The sequence below is a fragment of the Notothenia rossii genome, assembly GCF_949606895.1.
Source record: "Notothenia rossii genome assembly, chromosome: 5".
NCBI lineage: Eukaryota > Metazoa > Chordata > Actinopteri > Perciformes > Nototheniidae > Notothenia > Notothenia rossii.
Window position 1 is genome coordinate 3,346,494 of NC_136903.1, and position 26,969 is coordinate 3,373,462.

At 42.0% G+C, this 26,969-nt stretch overlaps 1 protein-coding gene across 1 annotated transcript in view; it reads left to right on the forward strand.

The window, feature by feature from the left end:
* The window catches only part of LOC307041248 (calcium-dependent secretion activator 2-like), a 182,756-nt gene that overhangs the window by 67,398 nt on the left and 88,389 nt on the right, over positions 1 to 26,969 (forward strand). The window contains exons 3-6 of the mRNA XM_079684557.1: positions 5,371 to 5,703; positions 25,259 to 25,339; positions 25,762 to 25,992; positions 26,619 to 26,740. Coding sequence (XP_079540683.1) covers positions 5,371 to 5,703; positions 25,259 to 25,339; positions 25,762 to 25,992; positions 26,619 to 26,740 — 767 coding nt within the window. The remainder of the gene's footprint in view (positions 1 to 5,370; positions 5,704 to 25,258; positions 25,340 to 25,761; positions 25,993 to 26,618; positions 26,741 to 26,969) is intronic.

A 26,969-nucleotide genomic window follows, 5' to 3' on the forward strand; every position in this document is an offset into this window, starting at 1 on the left:
GATGCCACCTGGGCGCCTCCCTAGGGAGGTGTTCCAGGCACGTCCAGCTGGGGTAGACCTAGAACCAGGTGGAGGGATTATATCTCTTCGCTGGCCTGGGAACACCCTGGGGTCCCCCAGTCAGAGCTGGTTGATGAGGGGAAAAGAAAGTTTGGGGCTCTCTGCTGGAACTGCTACCTCCGAGGCCCGACCACGGATAAGCGTGAGAAGATGGATGGATGGAACAAATAATGATTGTGTGTGTATCTTAGCCTGATACTGTATATATCTTCTTCTAATTCCAAATGTAGCCACACTGTTGCAGTGGGTGATATATCCCCATATTACCATGAACACACACATTTATTTTGACTTAATCACACACACACACACACACACACACACACACACGCACGAATGCACGCACGCACGCACACGCACCGTCCTGCTGCCACAAATGCTGACTAAATGTAGATTAATCCGCCTCTGAAAATAGTCCCCATCAAATGCTTCATTTACTAATAAAATGTGTGCTGTATTCTACTTTAAGTTTACTTCTTTAAAATGGTCCAACAGGCTTTGAGCTGAGTGCCTCAGACAGGAACTGGTATATTATTGAAAGATAGAAAAACATGTTGTTTGTAATAAGAAAAGTATAGTGTGCGAGATAGCTCAGGCCACTTATACGTTTACACAAACACGAGAATAATTGCAGGCCGTGTAGTAAATTGGATGTTTTACTATTTACTCTTACATTATCCTTTCTCCTGTAATGAACCGTCACATTACCCTCTGCCCGTTTCAGCTCAGACGGGGAACAGTTAGACAAAAGGAAAACAGTAATCACGCTGACATGGACAAATGATCTGTGCTGGTTAATAAGCGACCAACTCCTCCATTAGTCCGTCTTCATGCCAGTCACCATCATTAAATAATTATCGTTTTACCCTCTGGTGATAGCAGGTTGACATCATGACAGGCTGATGAGCACTGCTGAATCTCTTAGTTTAATAATGACATGTAATGCTGTTATGAGAAACTGAAGATTCAATTTCCAGTATTTTGCACGGTGGGATGAAAACCAAATGACTTCTTCTATCACGGATACGCTAAAGGATTCACCTGTAGACCTTAAAGTATGTGGTTTGTGGACCCAGATCAACAGCTCTATTCCATTATAATGAACAAATACAAATATCTTCTTTGCATAAGCATTTTATCGCCCCATAGTCAGCAATCAGTAGGTGCAACTTTTGGCAATAGCTTCAGCCTGAATTCAGTGTGAAATCACATCCATCAGACTTGTTTGTTTGGACGTTGCAGTTTCCCTGATCTTTCTTCTTGAATCTGCTCAAACTCTGTCACGTTGTCTGCATGTTGCATCGTTCTTTTTACCGACTGCGATGTGGATTCGTTGTCAACCAACTGGAAGGTCTGTGGTTTGATTCCCAGCCCCTATAGTCAACATGGTGTTGTGTGCTGGGGCAAGACACTCAGTCTCTTTATCATTTACCCAAGCACACATGGTCAGTGATTTTGATGCTTTTTGGACATTTCACCATGTTGTTTAGTAAAGCCTGTGAACAGACACCGTGGACCTTCTGCCTTTTCCCAAATGTATTGTAAGTCTCTATTTTTTTTGGTGCAGCAATGAGTCCTTAAACAAAGAGATGAGTCGGCCTTTTTGCCCTTCTTGTTCCCTCGTCTTTAAGTCAATGGACGTTTTGTTAGGAGCCTGATATGAGGTCTTTGGTTAACACAAGCTGAAGAGGTTTTAACGTTTCATTTCACGACAAAAAACACGTCAGTCCTGATCTTTGGAGCTTTTACTTAAAAATGACTTTGCTGTTTTGTAAATGTTTGGGTTGGTTTGCTACATTCGTTAGTATCTCTAACCCTCTTTGAATTACTTAAACTGTTTTTCAGAAACACGTTGGTACCTTGGTATTCCTTTTAGTTTTTTTATGGGTTTTGTTTATAAAGTTGAGAGATTTAACATTTTGTTCTAGGACGTACAAAATGTGTAGCCTTTATGTTTTCAAAAAGCAAACAAGTCGCTAAAGGATCACAGAAGTCCCGGAGACATCAGACCTCATAATCAACACAAGTTGAACTTGACTTTAGTGGTGATGGAATCTGTTTGCCGAACATCAGCTTCTTAATTCTGGCTATTGCATTTATGCTGAAACAAATCCTAAAAAGGAGGAGAAAGATTGTCTTGCTGAACAAAATGTGTACATTTCATAATCTTTGGTTTGTTACAGAGATTACTTTCAGCCATTATCATCCAATTTCCACTAGCTTTGTGTTAAGGGAACCAGAGCGATGCTAACTCTCTGCTTGGCTTACAAAAAAAAATCATCCCTACAGCTTTATCTAAAAAAACCATCCTTACCAGCAGCTAAATGAAAGTATGGATTGGTTGCATATGCATTTGTCAGTATTTCTAAAGCTCCAGGACTTAGACTGTGTTAGAGACACTAATGAGCTCCCTTGCTCTTTTTGGTTTGTTAGTAGGATTAAGAAACATGACTCTTGGTTCTCTCTGGAACACATCCTCTGGTCCCACCTGGCCGGCTAAATAAACCTGAAACCAGTCGATGAGTTTGCATCCTTGTTACACCGTCATGGCTAAATCCCAATCTGCACTCCAACATCTGTGTCCTCCTTCCAAGTGTCCTCGTCTGAAACAGTCGGTCCCGCCTCCTCTGCTTCACTTGAATGTGTGTTTGTGGTGAGCGATGCAGATTAGCCGCTGTTAGCAGCTCCCCTGGTGGCAGCTGCATCTGTCACATCCCACTCCATCCACTTAACACTCGCCCATTTCCATTCATCACCATAAAGAGGACTTTCTCTCAGCGTCACACCCCCACAGCTGATTTGCTGTTTGAAAATAAAACATTAGTTTTATGGGCTTTTTTTGGTTTCTTATCTGCTTGTTGAATCTCTCAGCTTCAAGTGGTTTCTGTTCCACGTTGTTAGGTTTGTAACTCTCCATCTGCTGTTGGTTCACGCTCCGCTGGTCTCTCGCTCTCAAGAGGCGCCGCTGACAACCCTCAGAACAGACTGACGCTGAACACGTGGTGAAATCTATCAGCTGTCAGTCACAGGACCAACTCCAGCTTATCTGAAAAATAAGGATCTCGTCTTTTTAAAAATAGAAATGGTGCATGTTCTGCTGCTTCCATTGGCCAATAAGTCAAGTCAATTTGTTAAACGCCTATTATCATACATTTGCATTCAATCAACAATTTAAGTAATCACTCAACTGGAGTACCTTTTGATTTCAAGAAAACGTTACGTTTGTTGCATGCTTCCAAATCAATCACTCAAAATGTATTTATATAGCCCAATATCACAAATTGGTGTATGGTTGCCACATTTAACATCAAACTCAATGTATCCTCACACAGCTCATGAAGTATAACTCAGGAGCGGGACACTGAGCCGGCTCACTGGTGTGGGCTCGGCGAGACATTGCGGCACTCAGCGTGGGCACACACACAAACTCCCAGCCAGGCTGCGGGTGTGTGTGTGTTTCAGGCTGGGTTTCGCTGTGTCTAGCTGTCTCGCAGACGGCCACTGGGCTCACAGGGAGGGGGGGGGGGGGGGGGGGGGGGCAGGAGCTCCAACAAGACGTGTAAGACAGAGTGAATACACATACTATACAGAGATGCTGGATGAGAAACCAATGTGAGTTTGGAACAATGTAAATCTATTCTAGTAAACCTCAACAATGGCATTATGATCAGTAGAAATGGCCATGACATGGGACCTTTAACCAAGAAACGTAACATTTAAAACACCTACTCATTCTCTGGGTGCATGCGTTTCATGCAGAAGTTTTTCAAAAGTAAGTTAATTGCAAAAAAAAGTTTAACATATTTGTTATTTAATATACAAATCATCCTTTTGGGGGGTTACGTTTGCCTTTAGTAGGCTTTTAGTCTGTACAGCAAAGGTCCCCCTCTCTTTTCTCACCTTCATTTCATTAAAAACACTCCAGAAAAACCCAGTGAAAGATGGGGGAAAAAAACACACAAAAGCCAGTAAAAGAAAAATAAATTGCCATGTGGATTGAAAAAAAATATTGAGGGATTTCCAAACCACAGGCTCATCACATAAACACTCACATGGTTCTCAATGGCAGTCCTGTTTCCATGGTATCAACCATCAGCGGCCTTTATCATGCATGCAGTCCTCAGCAGGGAGCCAGCAGCAACATCTGGACGTATCACGCTTTAAGATGTCACGTGTTGAGTTATTATGATCGGGTTATTGTTCTGTGAAAAAGCTGTTTCTGTTGACACTTTTCTTCATAACCTCTGGCTTCTCACAAATCTCTCAAACACAAAACAGGAAGCCTTAAGGCGAAGATATTCAACATATTATTCTAAAATGGAAATAATCGTTTTGTACAAGCTTCATTTCTCGTGACGCATTGATTGGTATCGACTGCAGAGATCCAGTAGTGATGTTGAGCGTTTTCACATCTGAAGTTATAAAATCTGGCTTTACATAATCACTGATCAAAAGCCCGTTTCATCTTTGATTTTCATGTAAATAAATGGTGGATTTTGAAGATTGAAGGACATGACTGGTCAGTAGGGGAATGAATCTGAATTTCTAAAATGTTTTTCTGTAATGGTTTTGAAGTTGCTGCTCTCCGAGCTCTCGGCCTCAATATGATGAGTCTTCCTCTTCTCACTTCTCACAGCGACTAACAGGAGGGGGTGAGACACCGAGAGACTATCTCTGTCACACTGAGAAACTGATGCTTCTCTCTCTGCCACTTACTGCTCTGTCAGACTGAGAGTAGCATTTCAGATACAGACATTCTGCCACAAATGGGAAAGAGTTTAACATCAGATCCACTGAATGACTCGGGATGTTTCAGTCCTATCGGAAAGTCTGAAGAAGTTTAAAAAGGTCATCTTCTGCTAGTGTTCAAGTGTATATCAGTATGTAGTGTCTCTACTTTAAAGAGTCCTCTCCTGCTGATGTTCAGGTGTATATCAGTATGTAGTGTCTCTACTTTAAAGAGTCCTCTCCTGCTGATGTTCAGGTGTATATCAGTATGTAGTGTCTCTACTTTAAAGAGTCCTCTCCTGCTGATGTTCAGGTGTATATCAGTATGTAGTGTCTCTACTTTAAAGAGTCCTCTCCTGCTGATGTTCAGGTGTATATCAGTATGTAGTGTCTCTAGTAATCAAAGTAAATAAATCTCAATCTGAATTTCATTATTGGTCGTTATATACAAATGGGTCAAAATTGTGAAATGCCGGAAGACGTATTACGAGCTGGATTCACCTTCTCTCTGCGTCATCGGGATGTAAATAAAGTTCAATAAATAGACTAGTGCTCATTGTTGATCCCCTCTGTCCTCTGCAGGGCTTCCTGAAGAGCGAGCGAGTTTCCCGGATGGTTCAGAGCGGCGGCTGCTCGGCCAACGACTTCCGCGAGGTCTTCAAGAAGAACATCGAGCGGCGCGTCCGCAGCCTGCCGGAGATCGACGGCCTGAGCAAAGAGACGGTGCTGAGCTCCTGGATCACCAAGTACGACGCCATCTATCGCGGAGAGGAGGACGTGCGCCGGCAGCCGCAGCGAGCGCACCTGAGCGCCGTGTCCGAGCTCATCCTCAGCAAAGAGCAGCTGTACGAGATGTTCCAGCAGATCCTCGGGGTCCGCAAGTTCGAGCACCAGCTGCTGTACAACGCCTGCCAGGTGAGACACACACACTTTATACACTGTATATTAAAGGACACCTATTATGCAAAATACTCTTCTCCATGTCTCTTCTACATCAACATGTGTCCCCTCTTCTTCATGTCTCTTCTACATCAACATGTGTCCCCTCTTCTTCATGTCTCTTCTACATCAACATGTGTCCCCTCTTCTTCATGTCTCTTCTACATCAACATGTGTCCCCTCTTCTTCATGTCTCTTCTACATCAACATGTGTCCCCTCTTCTTCATGTCTCTTCTACATCAACATGTGTCCCCTCTTCTTCATGTCTCTTCTACATCAACATGTGTCCCCTCTTCTTCATGTCTCTTCTATATCAACATGTGTCCCCTCTTCTTCATGTCTCTTCTACATCAACATGTGTCCCCTCTTCTTCATCTCTCTTCTACATCAACATGTGTCCCCTCTTCTTCATGTCTCTTCTACATCAACATGTGTCCCCTCTTCTTCATGTCTCTTCTACATCAACATGTGTCCCCTCTTCTTCATGTCTCTTCTACATCAACATGTGTCCCCTCTTCTTCATGTCTCTTCTACATCAACATGTGTCCCCTCTTTGGAAAGAGACTCTAAAAGTTTCAGGAACAAAGATTCTCTCTCTTTTTGATCCATTTCTATAAAAACCTGTCTGAAAATGAGCTGATCAGATTTTGTCCACTTTGTGATGTCATAACGATGTTTTGGCTTGAGTAACCATTAGCCAATCAGGGGCTCCTTCTTTTCATCTAAAGTAACAGATAGAGAATCAGCACTTTGGAAACAGGGCTGAAACAGAGGGGATTATGGGTAATGCTGCAATGACCTGTTTGGTGTTTCAGCCAATCAGAGACAGGCTCTGGATATATCTGAGACCTGTGATATATTGATGAAAAACAGTATAATAGGGGACCTTTAAGAGTGTTGTGCAGGAATGAGTCAAAAACCTCAATGGTTGTTTGAATGTGTTTTTGGTTCGATGCTTGAATTAAAGTCTGTAGTTACCACAAGCTTACAAAGTATGTAAATGTTCAAGGCTTTTTATTGTCATTTGTACATTGCTACGGTGTAGATATGTCAATGGAAAACTCAGGTCACAGGCTGGAGAGGAGCCAATGACACGGCAGCCATCATCACCGGCGCCATCTTTTTTCGTGTTCCTACCACTGTAATAAAAAACATTGATTTAGCCGACTCGTGACTTGACAGTGAGTAAAGCTCTCACTGAGCGTCTCCAGACGATGCTATGAACCCAATGGGGTTTGACTTCTTCATGTATCTGTGACTTTCACACGATGTCAGTAGAAGGGCTGATTTGCCATGGATAATGATTATATTATAGTTAGCATTTTAGCACTTCCTTTCCCCTCACCTGGAAGTCAATGGTTGTTTGAATGTGTTTTTGGTTAGACGCTTGAATCGACTTTACCACAAGCTTACAAATATGTTAATTTTGGGTTCATACCATTGTAATAAACAGGATTGATTTAGCTGACTCGTGACTTCCGAAGGTGTTTGAGTTCTTCTTCCACACGATGTACAAGGCAGCAGAAGGGCTGATTTTCCATGGATAAGGAAACGTTGTTGTCAGACCTGCATGGGACTATGTGATGAAGAAGAGGCATTTGGGGGTCTCGTTCCTCATTGTGACCGAATCAACCCACAGCTCTCTGCCTGGATGGACCCCACTGGAGGGGGGAGAGGAAATCTGTGCCTCTTTGTGTTCATTTGGGTGAGGAGACTTTCTCTGAACCCACCCTGCAGAGGAGGAAGAAGTGCGTCAGTAATCCTCAGCAATCCTCGGCTGTTTGTTCCCTTCACTCTGAACATAAATAGCTCCATTTACAGATTGCTTCACGGCCCATTGAGACATCATCCTCTCCTGTATAACAACCACACTGAGTCTGTTGCTAGGACCCTTTCTATATTGGTCCTCCTTCATTAGGCGCCAGAATAGAATCAGGGGGAGACAGAGTAGAAACACGAAGCTTGTTTTGAACTCTCACCTGTGTTTCCTGGGTTCCCTCTAATCTCTGTGCCTCAGAAAACATGTTCACAACAACTTCAAATCTCTTTCATTGCCAAACAGAGAGAGACATCAATGGTAACTTTTAAATGTTTCCACTTAGACCCTTTTTCCCCGTGTTTGTTTGTTGAAGTGACAACAATTTGTTTTAAATGGTCCTGCAATCTAGCAAGAAACGGGGGCAACGCAATCACTTTGCCATCTACATCATCAAGGATAATGTGAATTCACACTTAGCTAGTGAAGGTAGGACTGCTCAATTAATCGTATCTTAATCGCAATTACGATTTTGGCTTGCAACGATTATGAAAACAACATAATCTAAATAAAACGATTATTATTATAAGTTTTTAATTGGTTTTTCAATTGAATTACACTTAAAGTTCAGGGTAATCAACTGTTCAAAACATGCTGTTCAACATTTTTTTTTCAATAAATGGATGTTTTCCAAGTAAATGGATAATCGTTTTTAATAATCGTGATATCAATTATTGACCCAGATAATCGATATTATGATTTTTGCCATAATCGAGCAGCCCTAAGTGAAGGTGGTGCAAACAACAGAAACGTGAGCAGCTAGCTGGTGAAGAAAGAGAAACATGTATCAGCTTAAGAGATGTTTTTCTCAGGAGTTGGTGAAGACCAAACAGGAAGTAAGAAAGAAAGTTTAAAAAAGTCTGTTTTTTTTTTAATATATGATTTATTTTTGCGATTTTTTCAATACACAAAGACATCAATACAATGCACTACCCCTGCGATTTCTAACAAAACAACCCCAAGACACAATACATCGGTTACAATTAGACAATAATGTAATAATGAAATAAAAAGAAAAAATAAATCCCAAAAAGGGAAAAGAAGAAAAAAAATAAACCTGCGAGACATTTTGTGAGCATTCCTGTGAGCTGTTGCCGTACAGGGGGGCGACTCAGCCAATGGGGACAGACTCCAACTGGAGGGACTTAACATGTTCTAAGAAGGGTAGTCATATTTTTGTGAACTTCAAGTCTGAGCTCCTAATACAGTGTTTAATTTTTTCCAATTTCACAAAGTATAGGGCATCCTTTATCCAATGTGTATGAGAGGGGGGATGAGGACCCTTCCAATGAATCAAAATAACGCGCCTAGCCACCAATGTGAGGAAAGCTACAAGTTCAGCGAAATAGGATGGCAGTAAATGGTCAACGGGTAAGAGGCCAATTAAGGGTGAGGGATGGATGGTAACAGACGTGATAGCTGAGAGTGAGTCAAAGACAGACTTCCAAAACTGAGATAGGGTCGGGCAAGTCCAAAACATGTGGGCGAGATTAGCTGGTCCTAGGTGACATGTATCACAGTTAGGATCAGTACCAGGGTAGATGCGAGCTAGTTTACTTTTGGACCAGTGCACTCTATGGAACACTTTACATTGTAAAACCCCGTGGCGGGCACAAGTGGATGATGTGTGGACACTTGGGCTGTCCCGAATACCATTTTTCGGGCTCCGGATATTCGGTATTAATCAGCCGCGAATATTCGGTGCGGAGAGATTTGTATTTTTTTTTTATAAAAATATTTTTCAAAAAGATATTTTTTTTCAAAGAGGTTTTAAAACACGCTCCGAATCCGAGACACCTGACAACGCGCTGTTAAGCAGAAGCGCAGAAAGAGCATACTATTATGATTTATATTTATTTATTGTCTCAGTACTCGCAAACATTAAAACTAAATGTGTCCTCTGTAGGGTAACTGTAGGGTCTGCTGTATTGTTGAGGATGTTGATGGCTGGGCTGCGTGGGGATGCACCTATGGACACAAGTTATTATTAGGCTGAGCTACTCAACTTTATGCCTTAGCCCCAGATGTTCCCACATTACTCCTATTATTTTCACTATTCGGATAAAATTGAAAAACTAATATAAAAAAACTATTCGCTTGCTTGCAACTATTTTCCAAGCAAAGTAAGTTCACGTTTTTATCATGTGTAACGTTACTGTTTAGACGGCGGATAAAGCAGCTTCATCATGGCAACTTGACAACAGCTAAGCTAAGCTAGGCTACTACTTACAGCATCCAGGTGACTTTTCAGAGTTGTTGTGCCACCGTGGTAGGCCAGTTTCTTATCGCATATTTGACACATATTCTTCTTACCATCGTCCAATTTAAAATGGTCCCACACATCTGAAGTCTTCGGCATTTTGTGGGTGAAACGAGGTGAAGCGAGGTGAAGCGTGCCGTTTGCATTCGTGACTGAGTGAACGCGATGTCAGGAGCACAGGCTGAGATTGTATATATTTCCGCATTTTAACAGTGCAATTCAAAAGTATAAATATAGTATAAGAATATGGCAATTAGACTTTATTAATAGCATACATTTAGAAAAAAAATTATATTTAAAAAAAATTAAAATAAAAAACCGAATATCCGAATAATGAAATTGAAACCCGAATAGTTGGCCAACGAACGAATAGTCGAATATTCGGGTACAGCCCTAGTGGACACGTTTCAAAATAGTGATGGAGGGAGTGAACAGCGGATTGGAATGCACAGGGGACAGTAGAGGTATTCCCTGGAACCCAAAGTGCAGTTTAAGTTGAGTCCAGATCTTGAGACAGTTTTTAACTACAATATTTTTGGAGTATTTTGAGGATGGTAATGTCAGGGGGAGGCACAAGAGGGACATCAGAGAAGAAGGGCCACATGAGGCATCCTCAATCTGCAGCCACGGTGGAGGTTGTTTTTTAAAACAACGACAGGACAATAAAGTTTGAATGTTAGCGGCCCAATAGTAAAATAAAAAGTTAGGCAATGCTAAGCCACCCATTTCCTTGGATTTTTGAAGAATGTTTTTTCGAATTCTGGGTGTTTTCTTGTTCCATATAAACTGAGAAATTGAGCGATCGAGTGAATGGAAGAAATGTCTCGGAATGAAAACTGGTATACACTGAAAAAGATATCGAAATTTGGGGAGCACATTCATTTTAATGCAATTTATTCTGGGAGCCAGAGATAGAGGTAGGAGAGACCAATGTTGGAGGTCTTGAGTCAGTCGGACCAGCAGAGTGGAGAAATTGCACCTAAACAAATCTGAGAAGCTCTTGGTCACGCAAACGGCCAGATACTTAAAACTTGCTAAAGATGTCTTAAACAGTAACTTTGAAAGGGGGTAGGCTGTAGCTGCAGCGTTAATGGGAAGCAGTTCACTTTTGTTAAAATGTAACTTATAACCCGAAATCTGCCCAAACTCCCTCAGCACAGCCGATACTGGAGGAATAGATTTGTCTGGGTCCGAGATGAATAGCAGAAGGTCGTCAGCATACAAGGAGAGTTTATGCTCAACTCCCCCCCTTGAGATGCCCCGCATTAGACTGGACCTGAGGGCCACTGCCAGCGGCTCAATGGCAAACAAAAGAGGAGAAAGTGGACAACCCTGCCGAGTTCCACGTTTGCGGGGAAAATAATCAGAATAATCATTATTTGTGCGGACGCAAGCGAGGGGGGATGTATATAGAAGCCTAATCCATGAAATAAATGTGTCGCCAAATCTTCTCAATGTGCGAAATAAATAAGGCCATTCTACCCGGTCAAAAGCTTTCTCAGCGTCCATTGGAATAATAATTTCCGGGGAATCAGGAGAAGAGGGTGAATATAATATGTCAAATAGCCGTCTGACATTGTGAAAAGAGTGTCTGTCTTTAACCAACCCTGTTTGATCTGTGGAGATGATAGTAGTCAGAACAGATTCTAAACGTTTTGCTAGCACCTTAGCTAAAAGCTTGACGTCAGCACAAAGCAAAGATATCGGGCGGAAATTACCACAAAGAAGAGGATCCTTGTCCTTTTTTAGTATAAGAGAAATAGTAGCCTGACGTAGCGTAGGGGGAAGTGAGCCAGATTGAAACGATTCATTAAACATGTTAAGCAATAGAGGGGTTAATTTATCAGAATTTAGCCATCAGGGCCCGGATATTTCCCACTCTACATCGACATTAGAGCAGCTTTGATTTCATTAACTGTGAAGGGTTCATCTAACCCAGACGATATTTCAGGGTCAATGGAGGGGATGTTTAGGGACCTAAAGAAGTTGTCATATTGTGTCTCATCAGATGAGCTCTCAGAAGTATATAATGAACTATAAAAGTCCTTGAATTGGTCATTGATGGTTTGAGGATTAATAGATATTCCATCAGCAGTATTCATTTGAGGGATGTCGAATTTGGTGGGCAAGTATTTTTGCTCGGTTTATCTCCGAATTCATAGTAATTGTGGCGTGTTTTTAAAAGTGATTTTGTTGCCTCTTCTTAGGCCAAAATGTCAAATTCAGCCTTTTTTGTCAGTAATTCTTTGAGAATATCTGCACTGGGGGCGTCTACACATCTTGTCTGCAGATCCGATAGAGCCCTGGAAAGGCAGATGCTCTTCTCAGTGTTGATTTTTCTTTGGTAAGCGCAATAGGATATTATTTCTCCTCTTAGATAGGCCTTGCACGCTTCCCAAACTGTTGCTGCAGATACAGCCGGGTTAACATTAGTGGAAATAAAAAGGTCAATGCGATTCCTAAAAGTTTTGATAAAATCCGGGTCAGAAAGTAGTCGTTAATTGAAGCGCCAGGGGGAACGTGACAAGGACCTGCCGGGAAGAGAGATGTCAACAATGACAGTTGCGTGGTCCGATGTAACTATAGGGCTGTATGAGCACGAGCTAACAGAGGGGAGCAATTTGTCATCAATAAGAAAGAAATCAATTCGGGAGAAAGTACCATGAACAGGAGAAAAGAAGGAGAACTGCTTGGCACTAGGATTAAAAAAGCGCCAGACATCTGAGTCTGCGTATTGCTCCATGAACAGTTGGATAACTTTGGAAGACTTAGATGGGGCAGAGGGCTTGTTAGATGAACGGTCAAGTGAAGGATCAATACAACAGTTAAAATCCCCTCCCAGAATGAGCTGGCTGGAATTTATGTCAGGAATGGAGAAAAGAAAATTCCTGAAAAAGTCCTCGTTGTCAAAATTTGGGCCGACGCGTTCGCCAACGTCAGATTGTTGCCACGTATTTTGCGAGTTGCGATAATAAAACGGCCACTTGGGTCTGATATAACATTGGACACAGAGAACGGGACAGATTTATGAACAAGAATTACAAAGCCTCGGGCCTTGCTCGAAAAGGAAGAATGGTAAAGCTGGCCCACCCACCCTCTGCGAAGTTTAAGATGGTCTGATGGTTGGAGGTGGGTTTCTTGCAAAAAGGCAATTTTTGTGTTTAAATGTTTTCGATGGTTAATCACATTGTTACGTTTCACAGAAGAATTCAGGCCCCTGACTTTCCAACTTGTAAATCTTAAAGCACCGCTTGGTGCTGTTAAGGAGTTAGAGTTTAGCATAAAATGATACTGGGCAGGTGGTGTACCTGCATGTCCCTGTCCCCATACCTGGCACCTCCTTTTTCGATAGCGGCAACGAGACAAAAAAACGAAATAAAAAAGGTAGCAATCAGTATAGAACATTTATTCTTCTATTGGCTAGCGCTCCAACACATTGTAAGTGATAGGCTAAGAGGCAGAAAATCTCTAAGTGTTTGACCAATCACAACAGAGCTGGCCAGCTAACCAATCAGAGCAGACTGGGCTCTTGTTTCAGACAGAGGGTGAAAAGAGGTGCTGCAGCACAGACAGTATGAGAAAAATAAAGAGCTTTTTGAACATTAAAGCATGGAGACATGTTCTTGCTATGGCAATGATATTTTAAATTCTACTGTCGTTAATCGCGCTCCACTCTAACGTGAGCAGCAGAGGTTTAAAGTGTGCCTGTTAGCTCGTAAGACAGCTCAGGGCTCCTGACCTTTCTGTCCATAAGCCATCATTTAAAAGAGGAGCCACTCCTGAGGCGTACGGACAGCATGGGGCCGAGGTGTTTGAACTTGTGAAGGTTAATTAACCCCCGGGGCTACGGTCAGAACACGATCTGCTCTCTGTACCTGGAGCGACAGCTGACATAAGGAGTAGACCTCGGAGTCCTTCCTGTTATATCACCGTTAGGCGTTGTAAAAGGTACCGTGCTCGTTAAAAAGAAAGAGTCCTTTTAATATTGAGTATCAGCAGGTGGTCCCGTCTGGTACTTCCATGGATAATGCAGCTGCACAGTGCACACATTAAAGTTATTACTATCAAGTCAGTATATAAGCTTGACAATTAAATAGCTCTTCATTGCATTAAGAAAAAAAAAACCTGCATCCAATCTGTACCTGAAGGTTTCGCATCTCTACATCTTTTTTACGTATCATTACATGTTAGACGCTTTTATTCAAAGCGACTTACATACTCAATACTGTGGGCAATCCCCATTTGGGGTGAAGTGTCTCAGGGACACAACTACATGCTGACGGCAGTGGGGTTTGAACCTGTGACCCCCTGATCCCAACACCAAGGCACTATCCACTGCGCCACACGCCTCCTATCATCTTGTTCCTGTCGGGCTTCGTCCCATTCGATTAGAGTGGTGCTGCGATGGTGTATTTTTGGGGCTCCCTTGACAAAAAGCCAATGGGATTTCTCCGTGTGATTTTGGGTTATCGTAGAAAATAATCTCTGAATCAAACAAACGTTTATGATGCTGACATGGTCACATAATAATAATAATGCATTTTATTGATATAGCGCTTTTCACAACTCAAAGACGCTTTACAATATGAGGGAGGGTAGACAAACAAAGACAAGCAAACAAGTAAGTATAGTAAAATAAAAAATAAAAAAATAAATAAAATAAATAAAAAGGCAGTAGAGAGGAAGTTGATTGAGAGGGGGGGGCGGGGCTTATGGGTAGACAGAGTTGAAAAGATGTGTTTTGAGACGGGACTGAAAGACTGTGAGGGACTCAGAGTCACGGAGATCTTGGGGGAGGGAGTTCCAGAGCCTAGGAGCTGCCACTGAGAAGGCTCTGTCCCCAAAGCTGCAGAGTGTGGATGTGGGAATGGATAGGAGTCCAGCTGCGGTGGATCTGAGGGACCGTGGGGGTTGATAAGGAGTGAGAAGGTTTGTGAGATAAGTGGGGGCCAAATGGCGGAGTGCTTTGAAGGTGAGGACCATCATTGTGTAGTTGATGCAATGGGAGACAGGAAGCCAGTGGAGCTCTTTGAGGACTGGGCTGTCATGTGATGCCATGATTTGGTATGTGTGAGGAGACGTGCAGCTGCATTTTGACTGTACATGACTTCACGTCCCCACCACTAAGCCAAAGGTAGCTAATGTTCGGTGTGATGACGTTTAGTAGCGTCATTAAGTCACTTGTTAGCAACTTTCAAAGACGCATAAAGACTTCAGGCATTCCCCAGTGGGGACTGAAATAGACCTCATTTCAGGATAACGACAAGAAACACATTTAAAATAACCTTTTGCTTTCAGGCTAAGGAACGGGAAGTATTAAAACACTGACTCACGCCTTGGTTTTAGGACTCATTCCTGCACCACTCTGTTTACACTATACATGACATCCATACACGGGAGCCTCTCACACTGAGCAGATACAACACATGCTCTATCTCCATGTCTTTGTCCTCCCAACTTCACCACTTGTATGGGAAAGTATTTTCACTGTACTGTCTCTTCATCAACATAACACATTTGCTAAAATTGAAGAAGTGAGAGCAGAGGCGGAGGATAAAAATAAAAGATTAGCGTGAGTCAGAGAGGTGTGCTCCTCTGTCAGAGGGGTGGGGGGGGGGTGGAGGGAGATTAAAAATAGAAGAGAGGAAGACTTCCAGCTGCAGAGGGAGGGAGAGCCCAGGTGTTCATCTGCTCTCAGAGGACAAACACTGAGCCATCCAGAAACCTCTCAAGATATGTACTCCAACAAACGTCTGAGGACTTCAAAACAGCCACTGGAATACTAAGTGGTTCTAAAGTATACAACTCTAAAGACAAATATTTATTTTGGTAGAAGTAAATCAATTAGTCTTATTGGAAACTTTGAATAAGAATTAGGGCCTCAAGATTCAGAGATTATTTTGACTAATATTGTAAATGCGTTATAATTCACTATTAAAAGTAATGGTTATTCTTGAAACTTTATTTACATTATCATTGAAAAATATGTTTAAATTATTATAGTTTTTATTTTCTAGTGTTAGGTTTTTTTAAGTCTGTAGAAAACAGTTTGAAGGTCGGGACTCGTCTGCAGCTCCACAATACTTCATTCAGATATTTCACATATTTTACCATATTTGCGCTTACTAGGATTTGGAAAATTCCTGGAAATTGGGAGCACTAAAAGTAAGCAGAGCTAGCTATTAACACTTCCTGTTTGCAGTGTACCCATGAATATACCAACACCTATTGCTGGATTACTTTAATACAAAATAAACTCTGAAACCGGATCATTCTGAAGTTATAGTCTTACAGTATTGATGTTTATTCATCATGGGCATTGGGGATAATGATATCTTTAGGAATTGTGAGTCCCACTGAATGTAAAAGTATGTGTATCATGTCTTTGTGTTCACATTTGATTGAATGATGACTCATATTTTTCTATAAATCTCCTCCTCCCCTTCCGTTCTGTTGAATTTTAGGAGTCCATTAACGTAGACTTTAGAAAATCCTGCAGTTTTGAATCTGCATGCCAGTGCCAACTCCCTCTTTATATAAGTGTGAATAAAACATAATGTAATTAAACTCCGAGTTGTATTGAGTCTGAGAGTGAACCACAGGGAAACATGGAATAAAGTGCAGAGTCGTGATGATGCTATGAATACAGAGATGTAATTAAGCTTCTTTAACATTCTCTGCAAAACCTTAGGGATCATTTTTCAAGTTGTTTTGATCTTTGTGGAAACCATAAAACCAGAGGTGGGAGAAGTACTCAGATCTTGTACTTTTGTAAAAGTAGAAGTACTCGGCTCTTGTTCTTGAGTAAAAGTAGAAGTACTCAGATCTTGTACTTGAGTAAAAGTAGAAGTAGTCAACTCTTGTTCTTGAGTAAAAGTAGAAGTACTCTGATCTTGTTCTTGAGTAAAAGTAGAAGTAGTCAGATCTTGTTCTTGAGTAAAAGTAGAAGTACTCAGATCTTGTTCTTGAGTAAAAGTAGAAGTACTCAGGTCTTGTTCTTGAGTAAAAGTAGAAGTAGTCAGATCTTGTTCTTGAGTAAAAGTAGAAGTACTCAGATCTTGTTCTTGAGTAAAAGTAGAAGTACCAGAGTGTAGGAATACTCTGTTACAGTAAAAGTCCTGCATTCAAAAATGTTCCTCAAGTAAAAGTAGAAAAGTATTCTCATCAAAATATAGTGAAAGTAGCGACAGTAAAAGTAGTCGTTGTGCAGATTGATCCATTTCAGAATAATAAATATGATATGTTTTATAATGATTGATCATGAAAGTGTTCTCAGAGCTGGTAAAGGTGCAGCTAGTTTGAATGACTTTGTGTACTGCAGGGTAGCTGGTGGATTTACTCCAGGTGGAACTAAAGTCTGATTTAACACTTGATTATATTGAGAGTGTCTGGGAGAGAAACTCCCTCTGGAGGGAACAGGGATTTTAACCTTTGTAGACCATTTACATGCGCTCCAACCTACAGAACACACTACTGGGAAGGGAACACCACATAAAGACTATTTGTAGTTGGTCCCTGAGACTTAATAGCATAGTAATTACATACTTAAGATTTTGATTTTTAACTGCTAAACTTGGTGACATTATATCTAATCAAAAGTAAATTAAGTTGAACAAAGTTCTCCTTGAGATTGTTGTCAGGACACTTGCATTTCATAGCTTTAAAACTTCAATAAACATATTCATTACCAGGGGGAATTACTACAGGAACATTTTCAGTGAAACATTTGGACACGTTTGTTGTGAACGCAGCCTCAGGCATGCAATTTTTATAGCCATCACTGTTGTTAGCGTCCGTTCGGTTCCATTATTCATGTATTTTATTGCCAGAAACACGGGGTCCGCTCAGCTGAGTGGGGGTCCATTGATTTCTGTTTGGTTCGGTCGGATTGTCGTCTCTCATTAGCTGTGAGAGGCAGGTAGCTGCAGCTCTAATAGATGACCCGGCTGCTGCCCAATGTCCAATAATCTGCTCCTGCTTTCTTCTTCTTTGGGGTTTCATTTGTTTTAACCTACATCTCCATGTCCTCCCTCTCTGTTCTCCTTCTGATTGTCGCAGTAACTGATGGCAGGGTGTAATTGTGTCTTTTCTCTGTCTCTCTTTCATCTCTTTGTCGGATGATTGGTCTGGGATCCGCTGTGTTTGTGCGCAGCAGGTGGCTGGGTTTGTAATAAGACAGCTTTACCTCCAGGCTTTGTGCTCTGATACTGACGCTGTAGTACTCACATGGGAAATGACAGATCCGAAGATGAGTGCAGGAAGAAAAAGACTACATATGTGTGGGCCGGTACAGTATTTACCTCATTGTTTTCTATTTATATCGAATTTCTGTATTTTTATTACAACACAGCAAGATCTGTTTCTCTAAAGTCCCTTTCAAGTCCCAGAAAGCATTGCTGTTAGAAAGAAACATCAAATCAGTGAGCTTCAGGTACAATAAAGGCGGCGTATGTTGGGCTATAAACAACCCAGTCTCACGACATGTCGTCTTACAGTCACACAGAACGATTTTAAAGTGTGTGTGTGTGTGTGTGTGTGTGTGTGTGTGTGTGTGTGTGTGTGTGTGTGTGTGTGTGTGTGTGTGTGTGTGTGTGTGTGTGTGTGTGTGTGTGTGTGTGTGTGTGTGTGTGTGTGTGTGTGTGTGTGTGTGTGTGTGTGTGTGTGTGTGTGTGTGTGGGGACTTTAACAGAGTTTAACATGAAGTGTGGTTGTCATAGAAATACTTGGAGGCAAAATTAGAAAGCAGCCAACACAGAGCACATAATAAAAGTCATGGTAACAAAGCCAGCATGCCCTCGGACCTCTGTGTGCATACACTGCCTGACTTGCATTGTATGCAGTCAGGCTGTGGGTGGGTCAGTAATTGTGGAGGTCAGACCGAAGCACTCTTTTGTGTGCCAGTGAATCCTAAAATAAATACGGAGTTACATCTCAGATCAGAGTGTGTGAGTGTGTGTGTATGGATGGACTGAACCTGTTGCACACAGTGTGATTACACAGACTGTGTGTGTTATCTCAGTATAGTTAATTGGATCGGAGTGTAATTAATAAGACACCAGCATGAATGCAGAGTAAGACAAGCAGCCATTGCTTCTCTGACCACGTACAATAATCTCACACACACACACACACACACACACGAACACACACACACACACACACACACACACACACACACACACACACACACACACACACACACACACACACACACACACACACACACACACACACACACACACACACACACACACACACACACGAACACACACACACGAACACACACACACGAACACACACACACACACACACACACACGAACACACACACACGAACACACACACACGAACGAACACACACGAACACACACACAGACACACAGACACACACACACATACGCACGCACACACACACACACACACACACTCTCACACTCTCACACACACACGAACACACACACACGAACACACACACACGAACACACACACACGAACACACACACACACGAACACACACACACACACGAACACACACACACACGAACACACACAACCACGAACACACACAACCACGAACACACACACACACACACACACACACACACACACGAACACACACACACACACACACACGAACACACACACGAACACACACACACGAACACACACACACACACACACACACACACACACACACACACACACACACACACACACTCAGGAGCTCCAAAGAAAAGCATGAAAACTTTAATAAAAAGGCAAACTCTATAAAGTTTCAAAATCCCAAAAGGTCTTGAATAAATATGTTCAAACTCCATATTTCTGACACCAATTATGCTTTAAAAAAAATGTAATTCTTAATAATTATTCAATCATAAACACGTTATTCTTTACCACCTCTCAAACACTGATGCCTTTACAGAAGATAAACATTGAATGATTAAAACTTTAATTACAAGACATTTAAAAGTGCATCTGTCAGATATTTGAACAGTTTATTTCGACCTCCATCTCTCTGGTACTGAATTCCTGTCATCCTCCTCGTGGTGTTGTCGATTAGGGCGCAGTGATCAGAAGCGCCCGTAGAATAAATCAAAATGTCTCTCCGCACACGGATCCACATCGACAGACTTCTGATACTTTTTGTTAGCAGAAACTAAATCTTTCAAATCAGCCGTGAAAGAAACCTCCATGCCTCTGCAATTAGTGCAGGCGGATGTCAGCCAGACAGGAAGTGGTGACAAGAGGTGACGGCAACGCTAATTATTTTATTTATCAACCAAAATACTTTTCAGATAACTGTTTTTAAAATATCTCCGGGGCTGAATGTGTCATTCATTGCTGTCAGATGCTACAAATATATCTCAAACTCCCCTTTACACATGCACACGTAGAAACATCTTCATCAACTTGACAACACATGCAGCATTTAGAAAACATTCAGCAACTTGAGGAAACATGCGCACCGTTTACTAAAGAGTGACGCACACAGCTGGGAGACCATGGGACACTAAAGAGTGACGCACACAGCTGGGAGACCATGGGACACTAAAGAGTGACGCACACAGCTTGGAGACCAGGGGACACTAAAAAGTGACGCACAACTGGGAGACCAGGGGACGCTAAAGAGTGACGCACACAGCTGGGAGACAAAGGGACACTAAAGAGTGACGCTCACAGCTGTGAGACCAGGGGACAGTAAAAAGTGACGCACACAGCTGGGAGACCAGGGGACACTAAATAGTGACACACACAGCTGGGACACCAGGGGACACTAAATAGTGACGCTCACAGCTTGGAGACCAGAGAACACTAAAGAGTGACGCACACAGCTGGGAGACCAGGCGACACTAAAGAGTGACGCACACAGCTTGGAGACCAGAGAACACTAAAGAGTGACGCACACAGCAGGGAGACCAGGGGACACATTAGCTTAGGAACCTTCCTAACGGAGTGAAATGACCCGGAAGTCCCTCAGTGGCAGCCATGATAAGTGCTGTTCGAATTCTCTACATGATAGGAAAGGAGGTTCAAACTTCCTTTATAACCTCCTTTAGCTTAGGAACCACTGGACCTCCCTCACCGAAAGGAGAGGACAAAATGCTGCCCCACAATGCCTTGCAGCCGCAGCCTTTACCGTCACACAACAGTCGGCCGTTCCCGGAAACAACCGATTATGACGGAGAAATGATATCATGAAAGTTACGGTGCTTATTAAGCATTTTAAAACGTATGTGGTAAGTTGCCAAAGTGCTTTGTTTTGAACGTTCATCAGTATTATAATCAAAAAGAGAAATATGAACGTTAGTTTTTACTGAAATGATCAAATAAAGTCAACATTTCACTGAGCTGTGTGGGGTTTGTTCAACTTTTAAAAGATGTTTGAATGGTGATATACACAGTGATAGGTGTTAAGGACTAACGTTTATAATAAATACATTTGTATTGATTTTAAGATATTTTCATGCAATCATACGTATTGGGATCATTTGAATGAATGTGGACCGGAGGGAGAGGGTGACGAGCATAAGTTTCACTTTAATTTTTTATTTCATTTCCAACTTTGGTCATGAAGAATATGTTTCTCTGTTGTCCACGTTCATAAAGCAAAGCAACAGAATCAGAGCACGGTGCAGAGTCTCTAGATGAGTCCCTCGTTCTTATTAAACATCCATGTTGTAGTCCGTTGTATAGAAAACTGTAGTTTCCATAGTTTCCCCACAGCAGCAGACGCACACAATGACGTCCGCTGGCGCATCATAAACACATCAGATAGTGAAAGTGCAGTCGGATTCTCTAAAGTACCGCAGTCTCTTCTCCTAAGTCCTTTTGAATTCTCCTATCCACTATCCCTTGACCCCGTGACGTTTCACTCAGAGGTCAAGGAATAGACAATAGGGTTAGAATTTAGGAGCTGATTTTTGGATTATCGGACCGCAGCCCAGTGGACACTAAAAAGTGACGTGAACAGCTGGGAGACCAGGGGACACTAAAGAGTGACGCACAGAGCTGGGAGACCAGGGGACACTAAAGAGTGACGCACACAGCTGGGAGACCAGGGAACACTAAAGAGTGACGCACACGGCTGGGAGACCAGGGGACACTAAAGAGTGACGCACACAGCTGTGACGCTTGGTGACGTTCAGGATTATAAAGTAAGCCAACTGTCTCTGTCTCAGAGTTAGTCGTCTCATAACAGTAAGTGTGTGTCAGTAGATCTGAAAGGACTAGGTTAGCTACATTAGCTAGCTAGCTTACAGCAGATCTGCAGTGACATCAGAAGGAGTCATGTGATCACATTGTTAAAATAAGACCATCAAACATTTTAGGTAAGTTTCCAACAACAGAGACAGTTGTTCAGCTTTTACAAAGTACCTACATAAACAAGCACTTCTTTATAAATGAGTTTTTGGAACATACTTCCACAAAATATAAACGTAATGTCCATACCGTTACAGTTACAGTCGATAGCAAATCCATATTCTAATTTGGTTATCAAAATAATTGGTGACGGAAGAGTCCAACCCTCTGATGAATAAATATATATAGAACAAAATCCGGGAACAAGTGAAATTACTATCTTCAGCCTAAGACATTTCAAATAGATGTTCAGAACTGGAAGAATGAAGAGACTTTTAGGATGTTTTCTGCTTCCTTTGACCCCTAAAAACACAACTGCCTTCAGCGACGTGAGGAACTGCAACCAGAAGCTTGAAGAAGCTGCTAAAGGTCACAGTGAGAGTCCCTGATCAAATCAGACTGGCTGTTCTTCTGTAGCTTAGTTTGGTTTGTATTTCAGAGTGTGCTGCTCAGCGTTTTCTCTCCACGTCCTCTGAAACTGAGACGGCTGATTTCTAACTGATTTTCTACTCCCCGTTTTAAGAACAGGCTGAAATTAAACAGCTTATCTGTCCTCCTGTTATCTCCTCTGATGGTTCCACTTGTCCCTTTGGCTTCGAGACTATTTCCATCAGAGCTGCTTTATCTCAGATTTTACTTTGCGATGCCTCTGTTCGTTACTGATTTGTGAAACGAGGCGCAGTTTTCTGCACACTCAGCAAACCTTGTCAAGTTTCCCTCTGCTTTCATCTCCTCTTTGAGTCTCACTGACATCAAGTGTAACACACCATCCTCTCCTCTCACATGAATATATTCATAACGTTTTTTATTAATGAACATATAGCCGCTTATACAGTCTGATAAAGGGCCGTCCAAACCAAGAACCATAACCATTTCTAAGTTGGATTGTGTTTTGCACATTAGCTGCAGCTGAGTTTTGGCAATACAAAGGCTTTCCCAACATGACATACAAATAATTGTTGAACATAAGTGTCTGATTCATCCACGCCCAGGTTGTCTATGTCTGGACACTGTCGCCTAGAAAAGGTTAAAAAGACGTAATACAAATATGTTGTTTTAGTTAAACACACACTACTTAGATTTGACTTGACTTAGTTAAAGAGGACATATTCTGCTCATTTTCAGGTTGATATCTCTATGTTGTGTCTCTACTGTGACATATTTCCATGCATTAATGTTCAAAAAGCCCTACAACCTCACAAAGGATTTTATGAATATCTTTCCATTCATAAAGTCAAATTAACTACTGAGACAGTGTTAAAGAAGTTTAGAGTTTTTCTCTTCACTTCAATATTATATTTAAGCAATAGCTCACGACAGGCCGTGGTATAAGGGGGTTGTCGACCCTCCGCTTTGCGTCGGCCCGAACCACGCCCCTTAGCTGTGATATAATGAGCATATACCACGGCCTGAAGTGAGCTATTGCTTTTATAAAACGGTTACCAGGTGTGGCAATATGAAAGAAAAATACACACTCTAATTTAAATAGTTTTTATTAGTAAATAATGTTGTTCAAAATAAAATAGTCCCTCCTTGCCTTCTGCACGAAACATAGTGCGAGGTGGTTGCTATGCAACAACACTAACAGCTAGCGAACATATTAGACGGAGAGCGTTGATCCATTATTTGGCTGTTTATTTACATTAATGTGTATGTTGCTGTTTATTGTGCATCCACTGAAAACCTGTCTAGCATCAGTAGCATGGCTTACGTGGTGACTTGTATAGGTTGAGGTTGTTCGAGGCTGTTGCTTGGCGTGGCGAGAATATTGCTCCACTTTCTCCGGTCCCCGAGATTGGGCTTCCAGTAGCTCTGGAGAGAGCTTTCGCACCTGTGGCCACTAACGGTCATAATTTCTCTGCTTTGTTTCAAGACCCCCATCAGAAAGCTTTTGAATGGTGGTACTTTCATGTCGTCGTTTAGGTGCTTTCTTGATATAGGCACTGCTCAATCAACTCCTCCATAGTAAGACCCCCCCGGAGTTCGAAGTTAATCTTAAATGTTAGTTAGTTAGTTAGTTTCGTAACGGACGTAATGAAACAGTTGTAACGGTTGTAGCTCTTTCTCAGACGCGGAGGGATACATGGCTTGGGAAAAATGTCAGTGCCTCACTCCTGTTTGGATAATTGCCGTTGCCTGTAACCACCTTACCTGTTAATTGGTTAATCAATAGACAACTGAGCATCCTTTAAATCAGTGGTTTTCAACTGGTCAGGCCTCGGGACCCACTTTTTACATGGTCAATACATCGCGACCCAACATTTTGAAGCACTCAAATCTACTCAACAAAAAATCCTGCTGTAATATATACGCTTTTCAGCATACTATATTACTAAAAGTGAAGTACAGTGCATATATCCCTTCACAGAACTAAAGTATGCTTTTAAAAAAGGTTTAATGAGCTGAACTATATAAAAAAGCACACATATTAATAATTATTATGCCATTGTTTGATTTTTAATTTGTTCTGACATCTTGCTGCGAGAAGAGTAAAGTCTGTGTGACTTACTTTAAATTGTGGGTAAGGGTAGATAGCTCCCATTGTTCTGTGACCTGTCAATCATCAAACCGGGGGTCATATTTCATTACGTGTTCATTTTTATCTGAAGTTGTACCCATGGATGTATAAAGAAGAGTTCTACCGCAAAGTTATTCTCCGTGGGGACTTCCGGCAACAATCTTGATTCTGATTGGCCAGAAGACTCGAAAAAACATCAGCAAAGATATTTTATTGAGAAGATGATCACAACGTGACAGAAGTTTTCAAAACCGTTTATGGTCTCCGGTACTTCCATTCCAACGCCGACTGCATGCACAGCGTTAGAAAATCGGGCCTTCAAAATAAAAGTTTGACTTTTTCCCCCCCCCAAAAAAAGAAGAAATTCCAACTTTTTTTTTCCAACTTTTTTTTCCTTCACTCACACATCCGCGACCCATTCGAAACGGGTCCGCGACCCACTTTTGGGTCGCGACCCACCAGTTGAGAACCACTGCTTTAAATCCACTTACTGAGAGTGTATCCCCCCCTCTCTGATTGGTGTATTGACCCCTTGGCTCTCTGATGACACTCGTTGTGTTTCTGATGTTCCTCTCAGCTGGACAACGTGGACGAGCAGGCGGCTCAGATCCGCAGAGAGCTGGACGGGAGGCTGCAGCTGGCCGAGAGGATCGGCAGGGTGAGAACACGCCGAGTTATTATTAATTAAACATAAACTCATCACATATGAACTTTTTTAAATCAGAATTAAAAAACTATATTGAAATTGGGTTTCGTAACTCTCGCTCCATTTTGGATATATACATATAATTATGATCGGCCTACAGATATAAATCAACCACGCATCACTACTGGTGAACTGAATTAATGAGAAGTGTATGTGTCCGTGTGTCCGTGTGTCCGTGTGTCCGTGTGTCCGTGTGTCCGTGTGTCCGTGTGTCCGTGTGTCCGTCTGTCTGTCTGTCTGTCGTGCCTGCCTGCCTGTCTGTCTGTCTGTCTGTCTGTCTGTCTGTCTGTCTGTCTGTCTGTCTGTCTGTCTGTCTGTCGTGTCTGTCTGTCTGTCTGTCGCTGTGTGTGTATCCCTGTGTGTGTGTCATGCAGGAGGTCCGTTCCCCCCGGTTCCTCTCCTCAGAGATGGAGCCCCTCTTCGTGGAGGAGATGCGGTCTTCAGTGAACCTGCTGATGGCCAACCTGGAGAGTCTGCCAGTCTCTAAGGGGGGGCCGGACTTCAAGCAGAAGCTCAAACGCTCCAACATGAACAACTCCTTCCTGGACATGGACGAGGGAGACGTCCTGTCGAAGTCCGACGTGGTGCTGTCCTTCACTCTGGAGGTGTGTGTGGTGTGTGTATTGTATATGGCAATGTTGTATGTTTTAATTACATGTGAAAGCTTAAATAGTTTCCTTAGAAAGCAAAATATTGAAGATGATTTCCACCATTTTGTATCAATATCAGATTTTTTACTAATAGATTATTTTGGCCAAAAAAAAAAATCTATCATGACATATTGAACATTTCAGAGATCCATTTGATCCTTTTTTGTTCATCCTTAAGGCTGTCACGATATTAGACTTTCATGAAAACTAGTTCTGTCAAATATAATTCACAATAAAGCCTTAATTACAATGTTTGAACAAAAAGAAAATCTATCAGTTAAATGAATTTGTAATGCTGTTCATTGTGCGTTTAGCCTCTATTTCGCAAATAAATTAACCTTAACATACAAGAGTAGTGGGGTGGAGCCTATATTCCATATAACACCCCTGTTAACCCTTATGTGTTTGTCATTTTCACTTTATTCTGAAATATCATATAATAATAGGTTCTATTATTAATTTGTAATTGTTAGAACTACCATACAGCATTTAACTGAATATATTGTGTTTGCTGATAGTTGTTCAGATGGAAACATGTATCTAAAGAGTCGTCGTGGTTTCCTCTCTGGTGTTTTTTGCAGATAGTGATCGTGGAGGTTCTGGGTCTGAAGTCTGTGGCCCCAAACCGCATCGTGTACTGCACCATGGAGGTGGAGGGGGGGGAGAAGCTGCAGACTGACCAGGCGGAGGCCTCCAGACCGCAGTGAGTCAAACCTCCCACTGTTTCTGATCCATTCACAGGGTCTGATACCAACTTACAGACCTGATGTGGCTGTCATCACATGAAGAAACGAGGTGTGATGTCATTAAATCACTTTGTATACACACTGAGATTCATGGTGAGTGCAGAGAAAGCTCCTCAGCAGATTATTGAGAAAACAAACTGTGCACTTAGACCGTTCTGCACAGTTAAGTTCAAACATTCAAGAGAA